Source organism: Rhinatrema bivittatum, chromosome 4 (genome assembly GCF_901001135.1).
Source record: "Rhinatrema bivittatum chromosome 4, aRhiBiv1.1, whole genome shotgun sequence".
Classification (NCBI taxonomy): domain Eukaryota; kingdom Metazoa; phylum Chordata; class Amphibia; order Gymnophiona; family Rhinatrematidae; genus Rhinatrema; species Rhinatrema bivittatum.
The window spans coordinates 361,043,241-361,068,481 of record NC_042618.1 but is presented as its reverse complement, the minus strand read 5'-3'; the positions used below and the strand labels follow the sequence as shown (position 1 = coordinate 361,068,481).

Below are 25,241 nucleotides of genomic sequence, written 5' to 3'. Positions count from 1 at the left end.
CTGGCACGTGTGAAAACCCGGAGATATATGCGTGGCTGGGCCACGCGTGCACTGCAGGAATTTTAAATGCCCGCCGCCACTCGCATATAAGAACATAAGAAATTGCCATGCTGGGTCAGACCAAGGATCCATCAAGCCCAGCATCCTGTTTCCAACAGAGGCCAAAAACCAGGCCACAAGAACCTGGCAATTACCCAAACACTAAGAAGAACCCATGCTACTGATGCAATTAATAGCAGTGGCTATTTCCTAAGTAAACTTGATTAATAGCAGTTAATGGACTTCTCCAAGAACTTATTCAAACATTTTTTGAACCCAGCTACTCTAACTGCACTAACCACATCCTCTGGCAACAAATTCCAAAGCTTAATTGTGCATTAAGTGAAAAAGAATTTTCTCTGATTAGTCTTAAATGTGCCACTTGCTAACTTCAATGAATGCACCCTAGTCTTTCTATTATCCAAAAGTGTAAATAACCGATTCCTATCACTATACTCGCACCCAACACACGTGGGATTTCTACCCATATATATTCTACTGAGCATTTAGTCTCTTATATGATCTTTATCCTGTTGGACTCTATACCCTCCCGGACATAAAGTGCCACACCCCCACCAAGTTGATGTTCCCTATCATTGCGATATAATTTGTACCCAGTATGCGCCCAAGAATGGGTTTGGGAGAAAGGGGTGGGCCAGGACATCACCATTAGGCACTGTCCCAGTGAAGTGTGCACCGACAGCTGACCTGCCCATGCAACTTGCTACTGCTATGGACAGCAGGTACGCAATTAAAAAAAATAGGTAAGTTAGAGGGGTTTTAGGGGTCGGGGTTAGTAGGGGAAAAGGGAGGCAGGTTAGGTAGGGGGTTTAGGAAGTTCCCTCCCAGTCCACTCCTTTATTGGAGTGGACTGGAAGGGACCTGGGATTAGGGCACACTACATCGCCGTGCGCATATAGTAAAATTTCCCCCCTTACGCACGCAAATCGGCATTCATGTGCAGACCGATATAAAATTGTGCGCATGTGCATATGGGTAGTGGATTTTGTAAATGCGCATGTTGACACGTGCATATTATAAAATTGGTATGTCCATGTGCATGCGCCAGGAACTGTGCGCACATATACGCCCACACGCGGGTTTAAACATTTACCTTTAACCATTTTTCCCAGAGACTTAGGAAAAGTTTGTTAGTACTTCATGCCCTTAAAGCTCATATATTCAATATTTTAGCATATGAAGCACAGTACATACTTCAAACTTACATAAGCCTCTTTTGCACTATTCCCAAAAACGCTAGAGGTTTCACACTTCCATTTGACTTAGAGGGTAATTTTCAAAGGCATTTCTGTGAGTAAAACATTGTTTTACCTGAGAAATTAAGTTATGAAATTGTCTGCCAGATACAAAGGTAAAACTTAACTCGTCTGTCCTGCATGCACATAGGTTTCCTTGGACTAAGCACAGGCATTCTAGGGACTGGAGATGGAAAGGAATTTGGACTTTTGTACCTATTTTGCATTTTCAGAAGTTTGAGCATACATTTTCTTGAAACTCAAGTGCACCAATTAGTAGGCATAAACGTGTCAAGATGGTTTAGGTGGGATAATTTTCATAATGAACACATGCACTTAAGTTTGCTTTGAAAGTTGGTTTAACTTAGGCATGTATTTGCCGACATTTTTTTTTTTAATTTTGAAGTTTTCCATGCTTACAAATATCACATCAAAAATAACAATGAAATACTGTATAAGCCAAACAAAGAGAGCAATAAAGAAACATAGATATAAAACACAATTAAATACATTGGCTTATTACATAGTTAATAACTATTTTAATTACTAGACATAACAAGATACTTGTGTCACGACAGCTAGGCTCTGGAATCTAAGAAAGCTCTCAACTGCTCTAGGATAAAGAAAATACTATCCTTTCTAACAATACATTTACAAGGGTACCAAAAGATAAACAAAGCACCTATAGATGCTAGTTTCCTGCCTCATTGAAAGAAATCATTTTCTCCTTTACTGGGTCATCTTAGAAATATCTGGAAACATGCGAACATTAGACCTATGAAACAAGGAATTTATGTGACAAAAATAACAAGACATCAGCTTACTAATATCTTGTTCAACTATTAATGATACAATTTGTTATGGAGTCTCAATTTAGTGGACCCTTGGGCTGACCTGCAGGAGACTGGGAAAGGTGGTCAATGTCTCTAGTATGTGGCAGGCCGGGAGGCAGATGTTCAGGCAGGACGTAGAGGTGCTCTTCACCCTGGAAGCTGGTACTTCCCCGGGAGGAGCCCGTAGGAGCCCAACTGCTGGCACATAGGTGGCTTCACCCTTGGAAGCTGAAGCCCCCCCGGGAGGAGCCCGTAGGGGCCCGGCCGCTGGGACTTAGGCGGGTTGTTGATCAGGACTGAGAACTAGAACCAAACTAGAACAGTAGACAAGTACTGTAACAGGGCTTGGGTACTGGAACCAGGCAGGAACTGTAGCAGGACTTGGGTACTGGAACCAGGCAGAAACTGTAGCAGGACTCGGGTACTGGAACCAGGCAGGATCTGTAGCAGGCAAGCAGGAACCAAGCAGGTACTGTAGCAGGCAAGCAGGAACAGAGTGAGTAGTAAGGCAGCTCACTCCGGGGCACGACGCAACAGGGAACCAGGAGGTAAACCCGTTGCAAGGCAAAGACTGAGTGTCCACAGCTGGCTTATCAAGGCCGCGGCATCTGACGTCAGGGACTGGGCGGAGTCACCAATGGCGGGAAATGGCCTAGAAAAGTGTCCAAGTGGCGTGTGCGTGCGCCTAGAAGCAGGGCATCCATGGGAAGCTTCCTGGCAGCGCGGCCCCCGTGGGGATGCCACTAAACAGGGCGCAAACCAGGCCTCCAGAAGCGGGAATAGGTCCAAAAGCACGGAGGAAGGGTCTGGTTGCGGCGCTCACGGCCAGAACCGCAACACAATTAACATAGAATGGACAATAACCTCAGAACCCCCCTTATTCTCATGTAAACATCTTTTCCTAGAAGATAACGGAAATAAAAAGACTTTGTTAATGGAAGGAAATTCAATCTCAGGAATCATGAGAACCTCTCGTAAATATCTTTTAAAGGTAAACAAAGGGTGTACACCCAGTATACGAGGAAAATTTAAAAGTCTTAAATTCAACCGATGATTCCAGTTTTCCAGGAGCTCAACCCTTCTTGAAAACGCATTTCTATCTTTAATAGTTGCTTCCTTAAATTTGTTAAACTCTAAAGTGTCTCATTGTAACTTCGCAACTGAAGTTTTTAAAGCTTGTGGAGATTCTTCTTGGGCTTTAATTTTGGAATCAAATGATCCAGTAAGCATATCGATCTTCTGATTGAGATCTTAATAGCAAAAGCAAGCCCTGCAGTCAGTTCCCACAGAGTGTCAAGTGTTACAACTGCTGGTTTCATTAGAAAGATCATCAACTCATCCGGGGGCTCAGAGACTCCTTCAGTCAGTGAGGACATCGATGGAGCTCCTCTGATGGCAAAAACAGTCCCTGGGGTTCCTGCTTCTTGTCCATGCTGAACAGATGGTTTGATGACTTTTCTCATTGGCTCACTGTGTGCTTCTTCCTGCAGTCCTGCAGTGTCAAATTACTGACATCATCAGTCAGCGACGCCAGCAACTTAGCAGGAGCCGATTCCCTCCAGACCAACAGCGGTCTAGCAGCGGGAGGGGATGCTGAGAGAAACCTCACCCCTAGGCAAGAACAACACTCCTGCATCAGTTCTCACAGCAGGAGAAACATCCCCAGTTTTTGCAGTTTCCTGAGACATAAAGGTGGTAATGAGCGGCTGTTCCTCAAAGTGAGCAGGAATTAAGGGAAAAACCCTCACTCTGCCCTTGCATTTCGGTGGCATTAAAGCACAAGTAAGTGATAGAGGAAAAGGAGGATGGAGCAGTGCTCAATTGTGACTCCGTTCAGGGTGCCATCTTGCCCCCCCCCCCCCCCCCCCCGTTTGCCGACATTCTTATGCAGGCTGTCTCAAAATTACAGCCTAAATAATATATTATAGACAAGGACACTGACTCTGATAAAGAGATTCAGACATTATTTAACAATCCAATACTAGCCCCAATATCATTGCAGGGTGCAGATTTTACTTATTCACTGAAACATCAAATTTTAAAAGCCCTACGTACAAGTGAAGCCGGGAGATATGCGCAGAAGTAGGGCTGACGCACACTGTATGGATTTTATAAAGCACATGAGCATTAGAGATGAGCTTCATTTTTCTGCGTCGGGTCGGGTTTTAGTTCGGGCGTTTTGTGGGAAAACTTGTTTTACCACGGATCGGTTTTCGGCAAAAACGAAGCTGGAACCCGAAACCGATACCGGAAAAACGAATAAAAAAAAATCTGATTTGGAAAAAAAAACACCCCAACCCTTACAATTTACTGTATTACAACCCCCCCCCCCCCAACAACCCGATCCCTCCCCAAGACTTCCTAAAAGCCCTGGTGGTCCAGTGGGGTCCCGCAAGTGATCTCTACCTCCGGGCCGTTGGGCTGTTGGGCCTGCTATGAATCAAAATGGCGCCCATGGCCCTTTGCCCTTATGATGTCACAGGGGCTACTGGTACCATTGGTCTCCCCCTGACACATGGTAAGAGCAATGGACGGCCAGCGCCATCTTGTGCTCCTACCATGTGTCAGGGGCCGACCAATGGCACCGGTAGCCCCCGTGACATCGTAAGGCTATTCCCTAAGTAAACTTGATTAATAGCAGATAATGGACTTCTCCACCAAGAACTATTCCAAACATTTTTTGAACCCAGCTACTCTAACTGCAACAAATTCCAAAGCTTAATTGTGCGTTGAGTGAAAAAGAATTTTCTCTGATTAGTCTTAAATGTGCTACTTGCTAACTTCAATGAATGCCCCCAGTCCTTCTATTATCCAAAAGTGTAAATAATCGATTCCTATCACTATACTCGTACCCAACACACATGGGATTTCTACCAATATATATTCTACTGAGCATTTAGTCTCTTGTATGATCTTTATCCTGTTGGACTCTATAAGGTCAGGAGTCTCCCCCAAGCCTTGCCAAAAGTCTCTGGTGGTCCAGTAGGGGTCCTGGAGTGATCTCCTGCACTCAGGCCATCAGGAGAGATCGCTCGCTGGGCCCTGCTGGACCACCAGGGCTTTTAGTAAGTCATGGAGAGGGATTGGGATGGTGGGGGGGTTGTAATACAGTAAATTTTAAGGGTTGGGGTGTTTTTTATTTTTTAAATAAATGTGCCCTTCCCTCCGCACTAACCCGAAAACAAATTTTCCCCGAAGTTCGTGGAAAGGCCATTTCGTGGTTCGCATCCCCCGAACCACGACGAATTCGACAATTTTGTTGAAATTGCCTAATTCGTGATAAACAAATGCACATCTCTAATGAGTACATGCACATCTCCTAGTATGTGCACAAATATTTTTTTTACAAAAAAGGGTAGGGTGGGGGTGTGGTCTGGTGGGGCATGGGTGTTCCTAGATTTCTCAATGAAATCTACGAGCAAGTGTTTACGCGCACAAGCACACACTGGGGTTCCCTACTGCATAACATTACTTCTGCTATGGATGGCATGTATCTAATAAAACAAACAAAATGAGGCTAGTTAGCGATATTTTAAGGGTTGGGACTAAAAGGGTAAAAGGGAGGCTTATTAACTGGGAGGGTGGAGGTCGAAGTTAACTGGGCAAAGAGGGAATGGACTGAGGAAACTGGTAATTGCATCGGCACGCATATGTACCAAAATCCCCTCATATCCATATAAAATTGTGCGTACATCCTATTTTATATCATGCACACATAATAGTGCGATTGTTATAAAATGGCTATGTCCATTAATGGGAACCAGGATACACTCCCGTCTGAGGACTGGAAAGAGATAGGGATGGGGCAGAGAGTTAGTAATGGAGAAAGAAATAGAGGAAAGAAGTACACTGGAAATATTGGAACAGTGTTATGACTTTTTGACATAAATTAAATATCCTTGATTTTTCCATTCTCTGCTTAACGATGTATCCTGGCATAACCATTCATGCCATGTGAATCTTGCTTAGTCACTCATTCGTAAAAGTATTAAGTATCATGCAGTATTACAAAAAGACGTGATTATTAGCATCTGTTTGATATACATTTCTGGAAATATTTTCTGTATTTGCCTTTTAGCAATAAATCCAAGTTATAAAAACTGAAGTATTTTCTTATAAAGTAACTCATGGATGGATTCTGTTAGAGTAATTAAATTTTGCTAATATTAATTCTCCTTAAAACTTTTACAACACTCCTATGTCATTTTCATAAAATCTAGGACTACTGGATTTCTGTTAAAACAGAATTTATTTTCTAAGGGAGCTATATTCCATTCTAGTAAACAGAAAAGAAACCAATTACAAAACAGTGTGCAAAAAGTTCTTGTATTTTGCAGGGGACAGAAAACATGATGTACTTACAGGAAAATTTTGCCATGACAATTATGGGTTTCAAAACAATCAGTTTCTCAGCAACATTGTACTTTCCTTCCTCTTGAAGGCTTCGTATTTTGACTCTTACCTTTCCGGTTGACTTTGTTCCTTTCCAAATGCAAAAGTAGCAGATAGTCCAGGCAGCAAGAAGACAGAGAGCCAGCTCCCAACGAAGATTTCCAATGTGTTCAATTCCATCTGAAATGGCGAGCACCCTGCGTCTACAAAGAACACAGCAGAGTAAAGTCTAAATAAAGAACACACATTCCAAGTTTCTAAACAAATACAAGCAATCTTGAAAGTTGATGCTTCGGTACTGCTCCCAGAAAGAAAAAGTCATCTATGGGTTTACATGGAGAAATCAAATCTTTACCACCAAATAATTTTTTTTAAATGGGCTAAGTGTAGCAGTTTAACAATGTCTCATGGGCAGAGCTTCAAAGCATCAGCTGAAGCCCGGGGAGTCAATTTTGAAGGGGTTTAAATGTCTAACCTTTTATTACTTCAAAAATTGATGAGGGCTGTGTCCCTAAATTTAGGTGCTTACTTTCACTTGGATCCTAAATTTAGGTCCCTAAAAGTAGGAGGGGCAAGAGCAAGGAAAGGAAATTATTTTCAGGACCAGGCCCCTATCACAGGTACCTATTTAGGAGAGGGAAGAGCAAGCCTAAATTCAGGTGCCTAAGTTTGACAATTTTCATCCTAATGGACCCCATGCAGTTTTGTTGATTGACCTTGAAAATCATTGTCATTGCACATCCCTTATTATTTATTTCAATATGGAAAACCGGATTCAGTGTCACTATGTTGCTCTGATATGTGATCAACCTCATCAATGGAGTTGTCTGTATCTTCAAAATCAGTCATTATCCTCGAAAATTGCTTTCAGAATATCTGCAGTAGAATACTGAGCATATTTCTGCCTAGAAGACCCTCTTGTAGATATTTTTACCGACTGAAAATGCAAAGAATCATTGAAAATGCAAAGAATCGGTAGTTATACATTTTTAAACTTGTTTAATTGAAAGTCGCAAATTCTGGGGTCTTTTTGGACCCCAAATAATAACTAGCTGCTGTAGGAAGAATAAAGTAGAATAGTTTAGACTAACATTTGTATCAGACTTACCATAGGATAAGTGACAAATTCCTAAAATGGCGGCTGAAAATAATTTCTGGTGTTTATATAGCGGAAGCACATTAGTGCGCGGGGTCCAATTGGACCCCAGTTGGTAGGATGAAGGTTAAACAAATTCCAAGGTTTCTTTTTTGTCAATATTGTGTTTTTGTCTGAAGGCTCAGAACTGTGCTCTGTTTTGAAACCTTGATTATTTAAGATGAAACATCTTCAAACAAGCCTTATAAAATTCTTACCAAGGCTCTTGGATTATAACAGCATGAGAGGCTGTTGATTGAAGGTGGTATAACAGATATACTTTGTTGTCATCTTTTTATTCCATGTTTGTTTGTCAGTGTTACAGTGAATAAAGATTCAAGAACTGTACAGTAAAGAGTATAACACTCTCAGTCTGATTTTGGTAAACATTTAAGCAGGTGCAAAGTAAGCCTCTGAAGATCCACATATGTCCTTATCTATCCCTGTCCCCAGCACCACTCACTTTTGGCTCAGCTAAAAGTATACACACTCACCAAGTGCACATATTTTTAGCCATATTCTTGGGGAGCAATAATCAAACTCTAATTTTAGGTGGGTAAACATGCCTTTACCCACATTAAAAACGATTACTGTCAAATACCTAAGGAATTAGCTGGCTAGATAACAGGGTTTGAAATCTGACCTGCACAGAGCAGCTAAATTGAGCCGCTGTAATAATTGTAGGCATTCTTGGGATGTATCCTGGTTGAAGGAGAAAACTTTACTTGTTAAACTAATATTCAAATATACCTAACCCAATATGCAGAAATAGTAGTAGATAAGTTCATGGGTACTTGTTTGAAAATTTGTAACAAAAGTACCTTCCTACTTTAATGCTAGGTGGCTTAGTGAAAATTGCCTTTTAAATGTTTTTTCTTATCATATAATGCAGAACAAACTGACTCTGAGTCTGATCAGTTAGAAGAGGAGTTTATTCCTTTTCTCCATCCCACCCTACATTAGCCTTCCTGTTTTTTGCTACAGACTAGCTGCAAACATTTGTTGAATCAACTGCCAGGTATTGTATGGGCTTAGTCTATATACCTTAATTTATCTTTGGGAAAGCACTGGAAGAATAAGGATTTTATCATTCGGATGGGAATTTTTTCTTTGTTTTTCAAAACAAAAAAATGCTATTGTTTGCCTTTAAGTTTCTGACTAGCTAAAATCTTAATCAGATCACAGCAACCCTCACAATGTGGCTGCTGACAAAGGGAATCCATGATTATGGCCATAGCAGTTGCCAATATCAACATTAGTCAGTCAATACTAGGGAGTAAAATGGTGCGAGGTAAAGGGTAGCCAAGGTACACTGAACTTCAGTAAAATCAGATTCATTTGGTGAAAAGAAAGAATATTGTAATATTACCATATTTAAAAATGGAGGAAATAATCTTGTGACGTATTTTTTTAAATACTGCTTTTATAATTAGCAAAAAAAACAAAAAAACCAGTGTAACAACTGATACATTTTGTTCTCCAAAACTAATTGAAAATAGATTATGTATCAAGGCCAGCTGCAGCATGAAGCATTTGCAGGGGCACCAAATTACCAAAATTATATATTTTGAAGGGGAGTCAATTCCCCCCATACCTGCATGATCCCATCCACCTACCCCCCTGATGCTCGCACTCACCTTCCCCTCTCTACTTGTGTAATCCTCTCTCTTACCCCTTTCTGCAGTCCCCTCTTTCACCTATCTCCTCTTAATCCTCTCCTCTCTAAACCCCATAATTCTCTTTTTTTCCCATCCCCCCTTCCTTTTTTCCCTTCAGCTCAGTCCCCACCCTTTAATGTTGAACCTAACTCCTATACCAGCCACAACCAGCTTCGCCATCATAAGTGTTCAAATCTCAGAGTGAAACCAGCCAGCAGAGGAGGCCGAGTTGATATAAAGTACCGCTTTCATGCTGCTAGCCAGAGGGAAGGGGAGAGCATCATGCTGGGTCTGGGGGCAGACTAGGGATTGACCAGGGTGGGCAACATTCTCCCCATGCCCCACGACACCATAGAATAAAAAATAAGCACAATTATTTTTATGAATCCTATGAAAGCTACTGAATTTCCATTGAAAATAATTATCAATCCATTTCAAGTCTGGATGACTTTTGCTCTGTGGTGTCAGGAATTAATGAGGACCCATGAATCTTGATGACAGTGCCTGACATTAGTATTAACTGATTTTTTTTTCTCAGTTAAATATCCAATGATAGTTCAAGCACATGTTTCCAAGAAACAGGTCAATACTGATTTAAACTGCAAATAGAAAGAGTAATTAAATGCTAGCATTGATAAAGTGCACCATATTTGCAAGGAAGCAGCTGCCTAATGAAATGAACAATGGTTGAGTGAGAAGGGTTTAAAATAATAAATAAATACATCATGCTCAAACCTGGATAGAAAGCACAGACAACTGCCATTCAAGGCTGATTAACAATGATAGAAACCCAGGACTTCTAAGTTTTATGGGGCCATTCTATGCATACCGGATCATAACCATGCACCTCCCACCCCAACTCAAAGATGTACTCATAAACTTGATACATTCAATTCCATTTCTCTTTCAATCCTGGCTCTTTTTCCCTCTTGCTCCCTTCTTCACCTCAATCCTGGCCTTTTTTCCCTCTTTGCTCCCCTCTTCATTCCACCTCAATCCTGGATCTTTTTTCCCTCTCCCTCTCCTCCCTGCCTGCCACTATAATCTTGGTTCCTCTCTCCCCACATCTTGAATTCTTCCTCTCTCCCTTCCTCCAGCCCAGGTCCAATGTTCCCTATAAGATGTGTGGGGGACTGCTGGAGCCAGTCTAACCACTGTGCGGGTTCCATCTGTTTTGTGGTTTGAATTGCACAAGGATGGCTAAGACTATGGGACCCCATGTGGCGCACTCCCAGTGTTGAGACAAGTGTTGTGGTCCCCCACGCAACTTAGGGAGAATACTGACCAGATTCCTCTCTCTTTTTCTTTCCTCTCCTAGGCCAGCCAATAGCAGAGATTGCTGAGAGCACAAGAAGTGTTTAATAAACACTTTAAAAGCTGTTAATATTCTGCAGCCATCAACCAAAATCTACTCAAAATGAAATAGGTGCATGGCACTCAGTACATATTTAGGGGTGAATTTTAAAAACCCGGCGCGCACCAAAACTGGAAGATGCGAGTATATCTGGCCAGCGTGTGCCAAGTGGATATTAAAAGCTGCCCATGTACGCACTTATGTCCCAGTGTGCACACAAATAAGAATTTGCTGAAAAGAGGACAGGGCATGGGCGTGGTCTGGGAAGGACATGAGCAGAACATGGCCATGACGGGATATTAACATGAAATGTGCGTGTAAGTATTTACACGCAGAAGAGTGTGCTGGGGTGCCCTGCCACCTAAGTTTACTTCTGCTATGAATGGTGTATAAGTAATAAAATATAAAAATCTAGGCTAGTCAATGCAGTTTTAAGGGTTGGTGCTAACACGGTAAAAGGGAGGCTGTTCGAACAAGCTTACAATCAATGATCCTCTCCTCTTCTGAAATGCCGATTACTTTTCCTGTTCTCCCTGAATCATTCCTACACGCCGATTTTATCCTTCTCACTGCTAATTTTGACTTTATTGGTCTCTGAACTACCATTTATTATTAGACTTGCCATTAACTAGGGAATATGATCACCATTGGTTTATTGTATTTGTTTTTATTTTGTTGTTATTTTGATATATATCATGTCCACTTTATTTCAATTTGTCTGTAAAGCCTGTTGCTGAATTATTGTTTATTGTAAACCGAGGTGATGTTTTTAACGTGCCGCGGTATATAAAAAAAAATCACTAAATAAATAAATAAATAAATAAATTTAACTAGGGAGGTCAGGAAACTGGTAATTATGTCGGTGTGTGTGTGTCTACTAAACTCTTCCCCTCTTGCTCCCCTCTTCACTCCACCTCAATCCTGGATCTTTTTTCCCTCTCCCTCTCCTCCCTGCCTGCCACTATAATCTTGGTTCCTCTCTCCCCACATCTTGAATTCTTCCTCTCTCCCTTCCCCCAGCCCAGGTCCAATGTGTGGGGATCTGGTGGAGCCAGTCTAACCACTGGGTGGGCTCCATCTGTTATTTTGTGGTTTGAATTGCACAAGGATGGAAGCTCCTGTGAGACTATGGGACCCCATTTATTCAGTTGAGGCGGCATTTGTATACACATGCGGGCGTCCAAATAAATTTGTGCACACATGTAGGCACATACAGCCTATTTTATACCATGCGTACATATATGCGTGTATGTTATAAAATGGCCACATTCTTTGGAGCAAGCTGGCATATGTGTGTACATGTGCACCCATGTGCTGGTATCAACGTTATTTAAAAATAGTTTTTCATTGTAAATAGAATTTTTCTTTCTGTTTGATCAAGTAGGATGTAATGATTGCTTTTAAATAATAATCAGAGCCCACAGTTTCCTGCAGCAGATTTTTCAAGATTTTGTAGTGAGGGAGAGTTAGCAAATTCTGTAGCAACTGTGGCAAATTTGCATAATTATTTCACATCTCTAATTATGCAGTTATTTTATTGAAAACGTTATTGTTTTTAAAAAAAAATTGAACTCTATATAAATACAAAATGTGCCACGTACAAAAATCATTTATCAAATAAAAACATGTTCTAAATGCTAAATGGTAAAAATGTCACTTTTCTTTTGAATTGAAATACAGTGCAACCATCTTTTATATTTTCTTCACTAAGTTCTTGTCATCTTTCTGAGTATATGAGCTTATATGTGCTGAAAAAGTTGTCAGCATCATTAGTTTGTCAATCACAGAGGAAGATGTGTGCATATTTATTTGACACATGGTAACAAGACGCAAAAAGAGGGTTGACTTTATGTTGTATGTGACTCTTATGAAGTGTTAAATTGTAACCCATTCAGGGCAGTTTCCAACAGGATGGGTAAAATATTGAAATTTAAAAAACTAATAAAAAATAAATAGATTTGAACAAGTTTGAAATTTGCTAGGCCACAGTGCCAGTCATCAAGGCTTCTATGAACTGAAATATATGCCATCTTGGCCAACTGTGGGAATCTATCAGCTGCAGTTTTCCAAAACACATCCAGGTCTTTAAAACTGGTGAACATTTGATCACGTATGCAAGTGCAAGAATTTTTGTATAAAGATAAAATTCTTCTAAATCCAGCCAGGAAACAAATCAAAATGAACTTTGGTTTGATTTAAGAGATCTTTGAGGGATCAAACATTTGCTTTCTTTGCCCAGTCTAACTTTCCCCTCCTCTCCTGTTCCCTTCAAAACATGAAAGTAGGGGGGGTGAACAGGAGGCAGAAAGCAGGATTAGGGAGCACCGAATGCCTTTTCTCTCCTTTGCTCTGCCTTCCCCAGCCAGAGCTGTAGCTAGGCAAGTTGGCATCTATGGCCAACTGAAAATCTGTACCCTCCTCCTTTACACAACACATGACACCACAAATTGGGAGATTCTGTTAAATGTTTGCACAGCAATGCCCATGGCCAGTGCAAGGGTAATAGAGGCCCTAGGAAAACTTTAAAGCCTTGCACCCCCCACCCATCACACCCTCCTCACACACAATTAAAAATGATGCATTAGTAATACAGATTTCTTTTGCTGAGAACCTGCCAGCAGCCGGCCACACTGCTCTTGTTGGCGCCTTTTGGTAGCTGTGCCTATGGCCACAGTCATATTGGCCATAGACACACTACAGCTCTGGCTCCAGCTGTACCCTCATCGCCTCCCTTCCCTTTCCTCTTGTTTCCTGCAGGCTACTTGTCAGAGATGGGGGCCGAAGCAAGAGCAGAGACGATAGCTGAGGTTGAAGGCAAGCATCCCCTAGCTTTCTTCAGGTTACTAATTTGAAAATGGGATATCTTTAGGTTTGTTGATTGTGCAGAGAGGCAACAAGCTAATTATCCACAGAAGGAGCCTGGGGGTATGGTTAATGATCCATATGTCTAATGGAATTATAGCATTTTAAGTTCAAGAACAGTAGTTGGAACTTAGAAGAGCAAAATTAATCTTACACTACAGCTAAAAATATTATAGCATATTTTTAAGATTTAAAAAAAATTTGTAAAGTGACAACTGCTTGCTCCGGAAAAAAAGATTCCTATTTTAGCATTATGTGAAGTCAATTTAAAAAAAAAAAAAATTCATCCTTCAAACCAGGAGCCTTTTAGATGAGTTAGGTTGGGGGTTGTAGAGGGAAGCAACTCCAGTCAACAGAAACAACAAACAGGTTTGTTTTTCCAAATTATCCACAATGCATATTCATAAGAGGTGCTTGCCTGATTTGATCTAAATGTGGTTAATTTGCATATTTAGGGAGTTATTTATCCAGTTTAGGAAACCAGTGGACTCTTCCACCATAAAGTTGCTTTGCAGTCCTCCTGGCATGAATAGACATATACAGCTATGACAGCAACTCAGCTGAGGTAAGAAGAGGCACCCTCCCCCCTTCTAGCCAAGCTGTGGAAAAGCTCGTTAATTGAAACTTTTGCTTTTTTTGCAATAAAGAGCTATTTTCAGAAGGATTTTCCATGGATACACGAATGTTTACCCATGGGAAAACAACTTTCAAAAAGTGTTCCCTGTCCCCACCCTAGTACTGGCGGGTGTATGTTTACTGTCCACAAAGCGTGTACTTTTCCCCATGGGAAGAAGGGAGCAGTGCTGAGGGCAGGCCAGGACTGCCTCATCAAAGTATGTGCAGGGAGCTTATTTTTAACTCCCTGCATGGACATCTCAGTGGGGAATTTGCACCTGCAAGCATTGCAGGTACATGTGTGGCCTGGCCCCTGCCCTGCAGGACATTTTCAAAGGGAAATGCCGTGGGAAGTTTTCCTTTGAACATCAGCAGCTACTTCGCACCTGTGAGCCTGGCAGCACCCCAAGGCAAGATGAAAACAGCTCTCCAAGTGAAGGTTGAAAAATATCTTCACTGCATCCTACATAAATTAAAGCATACCAATGTACTGAAAATACAGTGTCAGAGAAGAAGCAAGATAAAGGAGGTTCGAGTCGCAGTATAAGTCAGGTTGCTCACAGCATGAATATGTTCATTTCTTCACTATTTTCCTGAATTTTTAGTCTTATTCCTTTGGTGAAATGTTATATTTTCTAAAAGGTATACAAGATTTTATTATAGTTATATCCTGTTTTTATAAATCCCCTTCCTGGAATGCACTTGTTTTCTGCATTGATCCTAGCATAGAGTTCTGTTAAGGACTAGCACAAGTAACACCCACAATTTACTTACATTCACAAAGGTGGCAGTGTCTAATTGAGAGAAGCTTTCAAAAACTGTAAACTTGTATCTCCTATCAATTAAGTAAAAATAATAACAAAGAAGGAGAATCTTAATGATTTCTAAGGGCATCGGCCAACCATATTATGAAAAATTAAATATTGGCTTGCAATTTTATAGGTGGCCTACTCAAAGCTACGCAGTGAGGAACAATGGATGCCAGAATCTGCAGCTTTCACTGCTCTGTGATGTGGGCTGTATTGTCAACCAAAGAATCATCATTTGGTCTGATCAAACAAACATCCTAAATAGAGAACCAAGAAAACATAAATGACGCAATTAAAGCAGTTTTCTCTGACAACAAATGTTGTTGACAATTCCTTTCTGCTGGACTATCTTGCTTTTTTCATTTTCATTTCCTAACAATTCAGCTGGCTCTCTGACCAGGAATACAGAATCAACAGCAAAACTAGTATCCAGTCTGCTATCAACTGAAATTTTGTTCTGTTGATTGGGGAAGTCAGTGCAACCCTGTTCTACCTATGCTACAGTTGCTACCATCCACAGTTCCTTATGACATGCTTTGCCTCCCTTATTACTTTTATAAGGCTGAAAGAAGATAAGTAACTTAAGCTAACACAAAGATAGGGATCTCCTATGTTCTTAAGTAAAAGACTTGTTCTTTAGTTTAATGGTATTCTTTGAGCTAGAGATATGCAGGTTCAAAAAGTGAGGTCTCCAATTCTAAAACACATTGTAGAACTATAGAAACAACTAGAAACATGCAGCTTAATTTACCCACTTAAACCATTGCAAATAGTTATTTGAGAAGTTCAGGTGAATATTTTATACACTATGAGACAAATGTCATCCTCAGGAGGCTGAATAGTTGGTTACAGGCCGATAAGTATATCACGACGATTTTGGGGGCTGAGCCAACTGAGTCAGAAAAGTGTAATCCGACTTGTTAGGAAATACATGAAATTAATTATGCCTTGCCGAACTGATGTCAGTTACCTTTTAAAAAAGGTGAAAGAAGAGAGTGGCACATGCTTAGGTCATGACTTTAGCAAGAATCAAACAATTTTGAACATTTATACGGCCTGTCTACGTAGGGTATAATGTGGAAAAAGGCAGCAGTCAGTCATGTATAACAAAATAAAACATTTTTATAGTGACAAAAATAATAACAACAATACAATATCAAGCATCGGTGACAGCTGGTGTGCAAGATCAGTGTGTGCAAATATGAGAAAAATAGCAGTCCCCAAGCTCAGCAATCTTTGTTCTTTACTGAATGGTAGCTGTCTTACTCATTAAGATGCAGGGGTATGCACAGACCAACTTTTCTTTGGATCATTTCAATTCTTTTTTATCTTTTGTCGTAGCTTTTTGTTGTTTCATTTCTATTTGTTTCATTACTTTGTGTGTGTTAATTTGGTTTTTATGCATAAAGTCATACTTTATGTATGGAAGTACAATTTTATGCTCGTAAAAAAAAGTTTGCAGATACAGCAAATTAAACGAATGGCATGACTGCACTTCTCTAGTAAGATGCAGCATTGGCAATACTCCAGCAAGGCATGCCTTTTCCTTTCATACACCACTCAGTACTCAAGACTTGCATTGCTATCATGGCCTCACACCTCACAACACTCTACAGCTCCTCCATACTTGACAGCCAGGCTAGGGCCACTGAGCAATGGCATCTAATCTGTAACACGCAAGGTCCCCATCTCCATACCATCTATCCTGTATGACTCCATACAGGAAATGAACAGCAGTCATGTATTAATACAGGAAGCTCTGCCTTCATACATGCCACCCTTACTAGGATCCTTGAAGCCTGCAAATATCATTCATCATCCATATTTGCTTGAAAGTCCTGTTAACTGGCCAGTGGTTCAGCTCTGTACAGGAATACCTGACATCAGTCATATAAATAGCCATGCTATAGGCAGCCGAGTGGATGCTGCCACTCACTCATTCTGACCCTTTTTGAAAGGCTGCTGGTATCCCAGAAAGGCAGAAGAAATGTTTTAGCTATGCCAAGTAGGGATGTGAATCATTTTTTGATGATTTAAAACAATCGTCAGATATATTTTAAATCATCAAAAATCGTTAAGAGTCGCGATACAATAGAAATTCCCCCAATTTGAATTGTGATAAGTATCATTTTGAGCAATTTTTAATCTGTAAAGCAATTTATAAATACTGCTAAATAAATCAATTTTCTTGAAATAAGCTGTTATTACATGCCTTGCTTCAACTTGATATAGCTGCTGGGTGGAAATGTGATTTTCTTGTGAAATGAGCTTTGTGAAAGAAATTGTGATCACATGCATGACATAATGGTTTCTCTCCTCTATGTTTTCTAATCTGCCTGTATTTCTTCCTTCAGGCTGAGGGCTTTGTGGACAGGAAGGCATGAGGCAGCAAGTCCTCTGTGGTATAAGGAGCATGGGAGGTAAGCATGAAGCAGCCAGTCCCCTATAATGCAATTAAAGGTAATGGCAGGTAACCTACCAAGATAATGTCTACAGAGGAAATGCACAGTTATTAAATTCTAGCTGACACCTACTCCCCATTGATTTCTATGGGCCATAGCCTTTCGTGGCCCATAGATATAAATGGGGGATGAAATAAATGGAACAAATAGGGTTTGTTTAATTTGGGGAATTCCAAAAGAAACAAACGGGGTCCCCTTTGTTTTGAAATGCCATCCCTAGTAAATAGAGAATGGTTATTTTGCCTTTCAAAGAGTATTAGGAGTAGGGACACTACATGAAAAAGGCAGGTAGGAGATTTAAAGCAAATTGGAAAAGTATTTTTTCACATAAGACACAATTAAGCTATAGAATTTACTGCTGGAGGAAATGATAAAGGCATCTAGCATAGCTGAGTTAAAAGGGATTTGGGCAAGTTCCTGGAGGAAAAGTCCGTAAATAATTATTAGCCAGGTGGACTTGGAGGAAGCCACAGCTTATCACTAGATGTAAGCAACAAGAAATTGGATTTACATTTGAGATCTGCCAGGTACTTCCTAATAACACAGGTTGTCCACTGTTGGAGTCAAGAAGCTGAGCTTGATGACCTCTTTCTGTTTTTATGTTCCTAACAACTGCTGCCAGTCATTGGTCTGGCAAGCTCCTTCTCACATTCACAACTCGTCCACAGTATACCCCTTCCTCTTCCCAGCCACCAATCTCCAGTCTCCACTCTAGTCATTCCTCTACTCCTCCCCCCCCCCATACAAATTTGCAGTTGTTAGGTTTTTGTCTTACTATTCTATGTGTGATAGAAGGCAAGAAAAGAAAGCTCAACGAATAAGGTTAAAGTTGCAGCACAACCTCCCCTACCTTCTCCAGCTTTCCAGCTTCTTGCTTCCCCAACCACCCCAAGCTACGTCCATCTGGCCAATCACTGCAACAACTGGTGCCCTGGGCAGTACTTGGGCAGTGCCCTCTTGGATTAAGTGGCTGACCATTCAAATTTCCCTCAATTGACTCAGTGCAAACTAGTAGCTGGGTAAAAGCTTAGGAGAAAACTTGCCACTTTAGGGATGGTATGGAACATGGGTGGCCTACTACCTGATGAGGTGCATTGGGACCCTGGGCAATCTTCCATTTCGCCCATGGCTTCTGATAGCCTTGACTCCTTAACTACTGCCAAACCTTTCCCCTGATCTGACCCCTGCCAAATGCAGTTCCTGAAACTAACCTGAGCCAGTTACTGCTGCCTGGCTCAGACATACCCTGATTGCTGGCAGCAGTCACAATTGACAGCTATTGCCTGCTCCCTGCCAACTCTGGTCATCTTTTCAATTTTTCCCAGTGGAATCAAAGCAGAATGCACACTTGTGCATGAACTCTCCACAGAACTGTAATATTTCTCTTACCCAGCAATCCTTGCAACAGGAAACATGAATAAAGCAAAATGGCAATTCACATATAAAGCAGGGAATAACTCCATTATATAATTAAAAAATTACAAATGTTCCCACACCCTAAGGTTAGCTTGCATGTAAAGACCATATACCGTGTTCATAAATTAGCATGCTAAACAATTAGACCCTAGCATGCATGCTGAATTGGAATCAGAAGACATTAGTTGGTACATGCAAAAATTAGCAACTATTAGCATCTAAATGAATATCATATGCACATGAGGCTTTTTTGGGCCCACAGGAAACACCATGATATGTTTTCTATACCTGCTATTTCCCATGAGCTTGGTAAAGCCCTAAAATTTAATGCCTGCATCAAACCTCATGTCAAACATTTAGTAGTTCAGGTGCCAGACAAAATTCCTTGTGCAAACTGTCCCAACATGAAAGGGCTAGTTAGCTTTGGCATTTCCCCCACCTCCTCTGGTAGCAAAAACAAGGGTCTGTGAACCATTATCCCCAACTCTTATCCTCCTACAAAAAGCACAGATCTCCAATCCCTCCTATCCCCAATAACAAGAACGAGGGACCTTTATATCCTGATTCCACATCCCACTGGACCCAAGCTCAAAAGGCCTTCATAACTCAACATCCAACATGCCCCATGAAAAGCCCAGTGTAGACCAAATAATGATAGGAGCAGCTGATATTTAAAACATGCTGCAGCTGACCTCTCATGTCAAAATAGTGCCAGAGATCCACTGATGCCACTACTCCTACCCCAACCTTCATTAGGAATATATTAGATGCAGTAAGAGTTGGGGGAACCTTTATAGGGATAGAGCATGGGGGGGATGTCAGGCCATGGGGGCCCCTTGTGTTTGGATCTGTGGAGGGGGTAGTAGGGGCTCAGGCTCATAGGCCCCTTGTTCTTGCTGCCAGGGGGAGCATCGGGTGAACTCGCCTATGCTAAAACAGCCCTTTCATTTTGGGCCAGTTAGCACAGGGGATTTTGGCTGGTCGCTAGCATACACAGCTTTCTATGCACTCTGCTACATTGGTGTGTCAACAATTTAACATGCACATGGTAAAATGTATTTAATATTTATGTGTTGTTTTGTTGTTCAAGTCAAAGTTCTACCCATGACCATGGCTAATTCTTTTTTACTATAAGTTTTATTGCTTATATCCCTGTGTATACATTCATTTAAGAGAATTATCCCTCCACAGTACTATCATTCGGTCTTATCATTTCAGATTTCGCAGAAATTAGATGTCTTTTATTCCCAGACAAATACCCAAGATTCATTTAAACCAAAATGGCCTGTGGTGGGGGGGGGGGGGGGGGCTGTTTCAAAAGGCGAGCATTTTTGATTCCTTGAATTTCATGTAGCAAAGTATCTTGCCAGAAATCCTGTCTACTTTGTGAGTAATTGAAGATTTTAGATATAAGGTAGTGTACTGTTTGATGGATTGTAGCCATCAGAACACAAATGGAGCATAGCACTATGAACTTTTCAAGAGCCAGCCAGTTCATGCTAAGTGGAGATTTCCCCTTAAAAACTTACATTCTTAAGCTGAACCATTTTGCAATGAAAATCATGAGTTCCATAGAATGGATAATTTGTTTATTTCATCTTATGTAAGTGCAATCCTGGTGAGCACAAGAAGCTCTGGAGCTCAATTCTCAGGGTCTTGAAAAAATATCTTCCTGGGAAAGGGATTCTTTAATGAAGCTTTTAATTGGTAACGCTGTAGTAAACTCTTGAATAGCAACAGTCAAACTATTGAAGGGAATGAAGTTAAGGCTCTGATTGCTGTAGTTTATGGTTTGGATGGAATATTTATTAAGATTTTAACTGGGGAATTATTTAGAATAATACTTTAGTTTATTTTGTCTGACTGTACAATAGGTGGGCAGTCAGGAGAGGAGAGGAGGGGGATAAAACAGAGGAAATGATGCTATTGCAGTTTTACTGGACCTATCAACTACATTTGACACAGTAAACCATTAACTATTAATAGCTCAATTGAAGGAGATTGACATCACCAGTATTTGTCTGCAGTGGTTTAAGTCCCAGAGGGTGATGTTGGGAGATTTTTTCCTCTTTATCGTGGTCTCTTGATAAGGAAGATCTTTCTATTGTGATCCACTTAATGATAACAAAGATTAGACTACTCTAATGCCTTATATTTAGCCTTTCTGGAATAGCCTTGCTCTGACTTCAGTTAATTCAGAACAGTTCTGCTCTTCTGATATCTGGTAAATGATCTTCCAAGCATATTTTACCTGCCTTCAGGATCTGCCTTGGTTGCCAGTATCAGAGAGGATACATATATTTACCCACATATCTGGCAGGTAATTTTATAACAAGCTATTTCTATGGATAAAATAGTGCGCTGCTCAAGGAAATGGCTTCTTATAAAATTACCCTCTCCCTTGATATATGGATAAACTTACTTTCATATTTCCTGTATGCACATGTTTACCCAGACTGAATGGAGGCCTTCCTGGGATGGAGCTGGGGAGGATTTTCGACTTACACACATTTGGATTTTCAAAAGCATGCACGCAAATTTTCTAAGTACAAATTAGCAAAGGGCTACACACAGCAGTGTGTAGCCCTTTGCTAAGCAGTGAAGGCTATCTATCAGAAGCTGTAGGCGAAATGGAAGATTGCCCAGGGTCCCAATGCACCTCATCAAGTAGTAGGCCACCCATGTTCCATATCCATACCATCCCTAAAGTGGCAAGTTTTCTCCTAAGCTTTTACCCAGCTACTAGTTTGCACTGAGTCAATTGAGGGGAATTTGAATGGTCAGCCACTTAATCCAAGAGGGCACTGCCCAAGTACTGCCCAGGGCACCAGTTGTGGCAGATTGGCCAGATGGACGTAGCTTGGGGTGGTTGGGGAACTGGGGAAGCAAGAAGCTGGAAAGCAACTGCAAATTTGTATGGGGGGGGGAGGAGTAGAGGAATGACTAGAGTGGAGACTGGAGATTGGTGGCTGGGAAGAGGAAGGGGTATACTGTGGACTTGAGTTGTGAATGTGAGAAGGAGCTTGCCAGTGTGCTAGTAGTTTTACTGCAATATTTTTGAAAGTGAATATATGTGCACAAGTTGGCTTTGAGAATACGTGTAACATATGTATATATTTGCAGACTTTTTATGCAGACTGTTATGAACATACCCCTACAAAAGATCTAATGTCCATGTATTAAGTACATTAATGCACACTATTTGCATGCATGTTAACATTACCATCAGTTCTCTAATAGTAAACTTAACAGACATGCAAATGACCAAAAGAAAAAAAATGTTTATTACCTTATTAGATATTAATGCAGGATATACTAGATAATACAAGCCAATGTGCAGAGAGGAGCAAAATTGCTGCAGTAAGTTTCTAAGAAGATTATGCCTGCACAGAATGGCCAACATTACAATCATAACATCTATGCACCAGATGTGGCTGGATCTCAGACAATCTCACTAATAGGCCATGGCAATACAGTGTGCTCAGCCTAGCGCACAGCTTGCCACGAGGTTGGATGCACGTTTTGGACGTGCTACAATAACTTCATGCAATAATGGGATTAGCATGGTAATGTTAACCTGCTATGAAAGATTTAATTTAGCAGGGTAAATTAACTGACTAAAGCTGAATATCGCTACTTAGCCAGATAACTTATCTGGCTAAATAGTGCTACCCCATTATGCCCACTGCCCACCCCCTAGCTAGCCAGCTAAACCAGTTAAGTGGCTTAGCCAGCTAAGTGGAGGCCGCTGAATATCCAATGGCCGCAAATTAACCAGCTAAGTCTGACTTAACTGGCTAATGGGGTCATTTATCAAAGGCTTATCGCACGTGATACGGCCATATTGCATGTGATAGAATGCAAATTAGGGGGGAGGAGTCATCGATGTCTTCGCTGCCAGTGATAATGTTACTAACATTATTGTCAACAGTAGCATGCCGAATAGCACCACCTTTCACAGTGGCACTATTCGGTGTGAAAGCCGCAGCCGGTACAGCGCCGTGGTGCGAAGGCTGTAGGCTTTCGCAGGCCCGCCCCTCGTTTTCACAGAATTCATCATTCTGCGAGGAATCGCTTTTCTGCGAGGAATGATGAATCCAGACCTAAGTTTCTTATGAATATCGGCCTCTATAAGTTTTAGCCCATTTCATTTGGAGTGTTTTAGGAATATTTGTTGTTACTATGTATTTTTTATCCTTCTTTGCCCCTAGATTCATTATTCTGCTATATTTATAGCAAAATGATGTGTCACAAAAAAAGGAGGGGTGAAGGGGATGATAGCGGGCAGCCGGCTGCATCGCAGGGATGCGGTTTCACCCACAGTGGTGCGGCTGCACCGCGCACTATCGTCCCCATAATGCCACGGGAAAAGATGCAATTATTTCCTGCGGTGCTGCCAGCGATAATGTGAAAAACATTATTGCCCACACCAGTGCTGGGAGATAACTCTACCCAAACCTCACCCACACTCCTCCCCCTCCCCTAATTTTAATAATACTGCCACGATGCGACTAGTATCGCATGCGATAAGGCCATACTGCACACGATACTGGCACATTGCACAATAAAGTCTGACCCTATTGGTTTGTTTTATTTATTATGTGAATTATTTGTGACTGTTTTTATCTGTATGTCACCTCGAGCAATTAACAGATGTTTAATAAACATAAACTATAGGGCCATGAGTGTTCAGTATACTGTAGATAATTATTGCATAGCATGAGAAATCTCCTAGGTCCTTAGCATTAATTAATTCCATCATGCATCAGCAGAATCAGGTCCCATGAACCATGACTACTGCTGTGAACCACTCTGTGCATAGACCATGCCTGAGGCTGTTGATGGTTCTGTTAAAATGCTGAACAATACTAATGCTCTATAAAATATCACAGAACAGTTGTACATTACTTCAGAGCAATGTTTGCTTAAAACAGTGGGAAAACTTTGAAGCATAGGAACATTATAATGGAAAGGCCTGTGCAACTGGCTAATTTTAAAAAGAATGCGGGTGAGCCCATAAACGCGCGTATTGGCACACGAGCAGATATATGCTGCAATTTTATATCGTACATGTACATACATGCGTATAATTCAAAATACCCTTTCTGTGTGTAATCTTAAATGGTGGCTTTAGTGGCTGTTACATGTGTATGCTCACACAAGAGGAAAACCAGTTTTTTCATGTCCTTACTGGGGGGGGGGGGAGGGGAAGAAGGGAGAGAGGGAGGGAGAGAGAACTGTAGAGAGACTATATGACACTATTTATCTACCACTGTAAGAGGGACACTTTCAACTCAGGGTAGGTTTGAGGGGGGGGAGGGGTGCAATGTTACATTCATGCGCTAGAGACCCTTGCAAGCTGGTCATGGGAGAGGGGATGAAGGACTTAAACAGATAAATATAAATTAGTTATTTACTCTTTAGACAATAGAAGGACTAGGGAGCATACTATGAAGTTACCAAGTAGCTCATTTAAAGCAAATCGGAGGCAATTCTTTTTCACTCAATACATAATTAAACTCTGGAATTCATTGCCAGAGGATGTGGTTATGGCAATTAGTATAACTGGGTTTTAAAAAGGTTTGGAAAAGGGTCTTATAATTCAAACCCACCCTGAGCTGAAAGTGCCTCTCTTACAGTGGTAAATATATATAGTATCATATCTCTCCTACAGTGTTCTCTCTCTCCTCCCTAGTATATATAGTTAGTTATTCAGCAGTGCTGAAGACCCCTCTGGTTCTTTATCCTGTAAGCCACTGTGCTGAAATCCCTAAAACTCAAGATCTCCAGACTTGCTCCTCATCAGGACTAGCAGTAAAGTTGCACGGATGACTTGCGCCATGGTCAGCTTGTAACTCTTGGCTCTGCCCAAGAATGCCTTTTCCATCCCCTTGTTCTTGACACATACTTAGTGGCTTCTTAAAATTTGTGTTGTTCACGCGCAGCCCACATAGGCTAATAATGGTAGAACTCCAGCCATCACATTTATGATAGCCCTAACACTGGACTGAGAAATTTATATAGATCTGACATCATTTCCAATGAGTCAGCACCGGCCAAAACCAGCTAGACCTAGTTATAACTCAGGATGCTCTGAGGGAATCTATCAGCAAAACTCACCCAGGTTCTCCTCCAATTTCCCCAGCCTATCCAGCAATTCTTACCCCAAATCTCCTTGAAGAACCAAAGGATGGCCCAGGAGGGTTTTGTGAGGGATTTTTTTTTTTTGTGGTGGGAGTTTTAAAATGAAAACAACCTACTGCCGGACCAACCTTATGGAATGCCATTCCCCCTGACCTCAGACAGGAACCATGCTTACTAACATTCAGAAAAAGGCTAAAGACATGGTTTTTTAGGCAAGCCTTTCCTGATCACAACTGTCTCTCCTAACTTTCTCACCAGTCAGACTA

The 25,241-nt window shown here is 41.2% G+C and overlaps 1 protein-coding gene across 1 annotated transcript in view; it reads right to left on the bottom strand.

Annotated features, from left to right (window-relative positions):
* The window catches only part of SLC6A11 (solute carrier family 6 member 11), a 359,320-nt gene that overhangs the window by 262,718 nt on the left and 71,361 nt on the right, over window positions 1-25,241 (bottom strand). Inside the window, 1 exon segment of the mRNA XM_029600769.1 lies at window positions 6,591-6,723. Coding sequence (XP_029456629.1) covers window positions 6,591-6,723 — 133 coding nt within the window.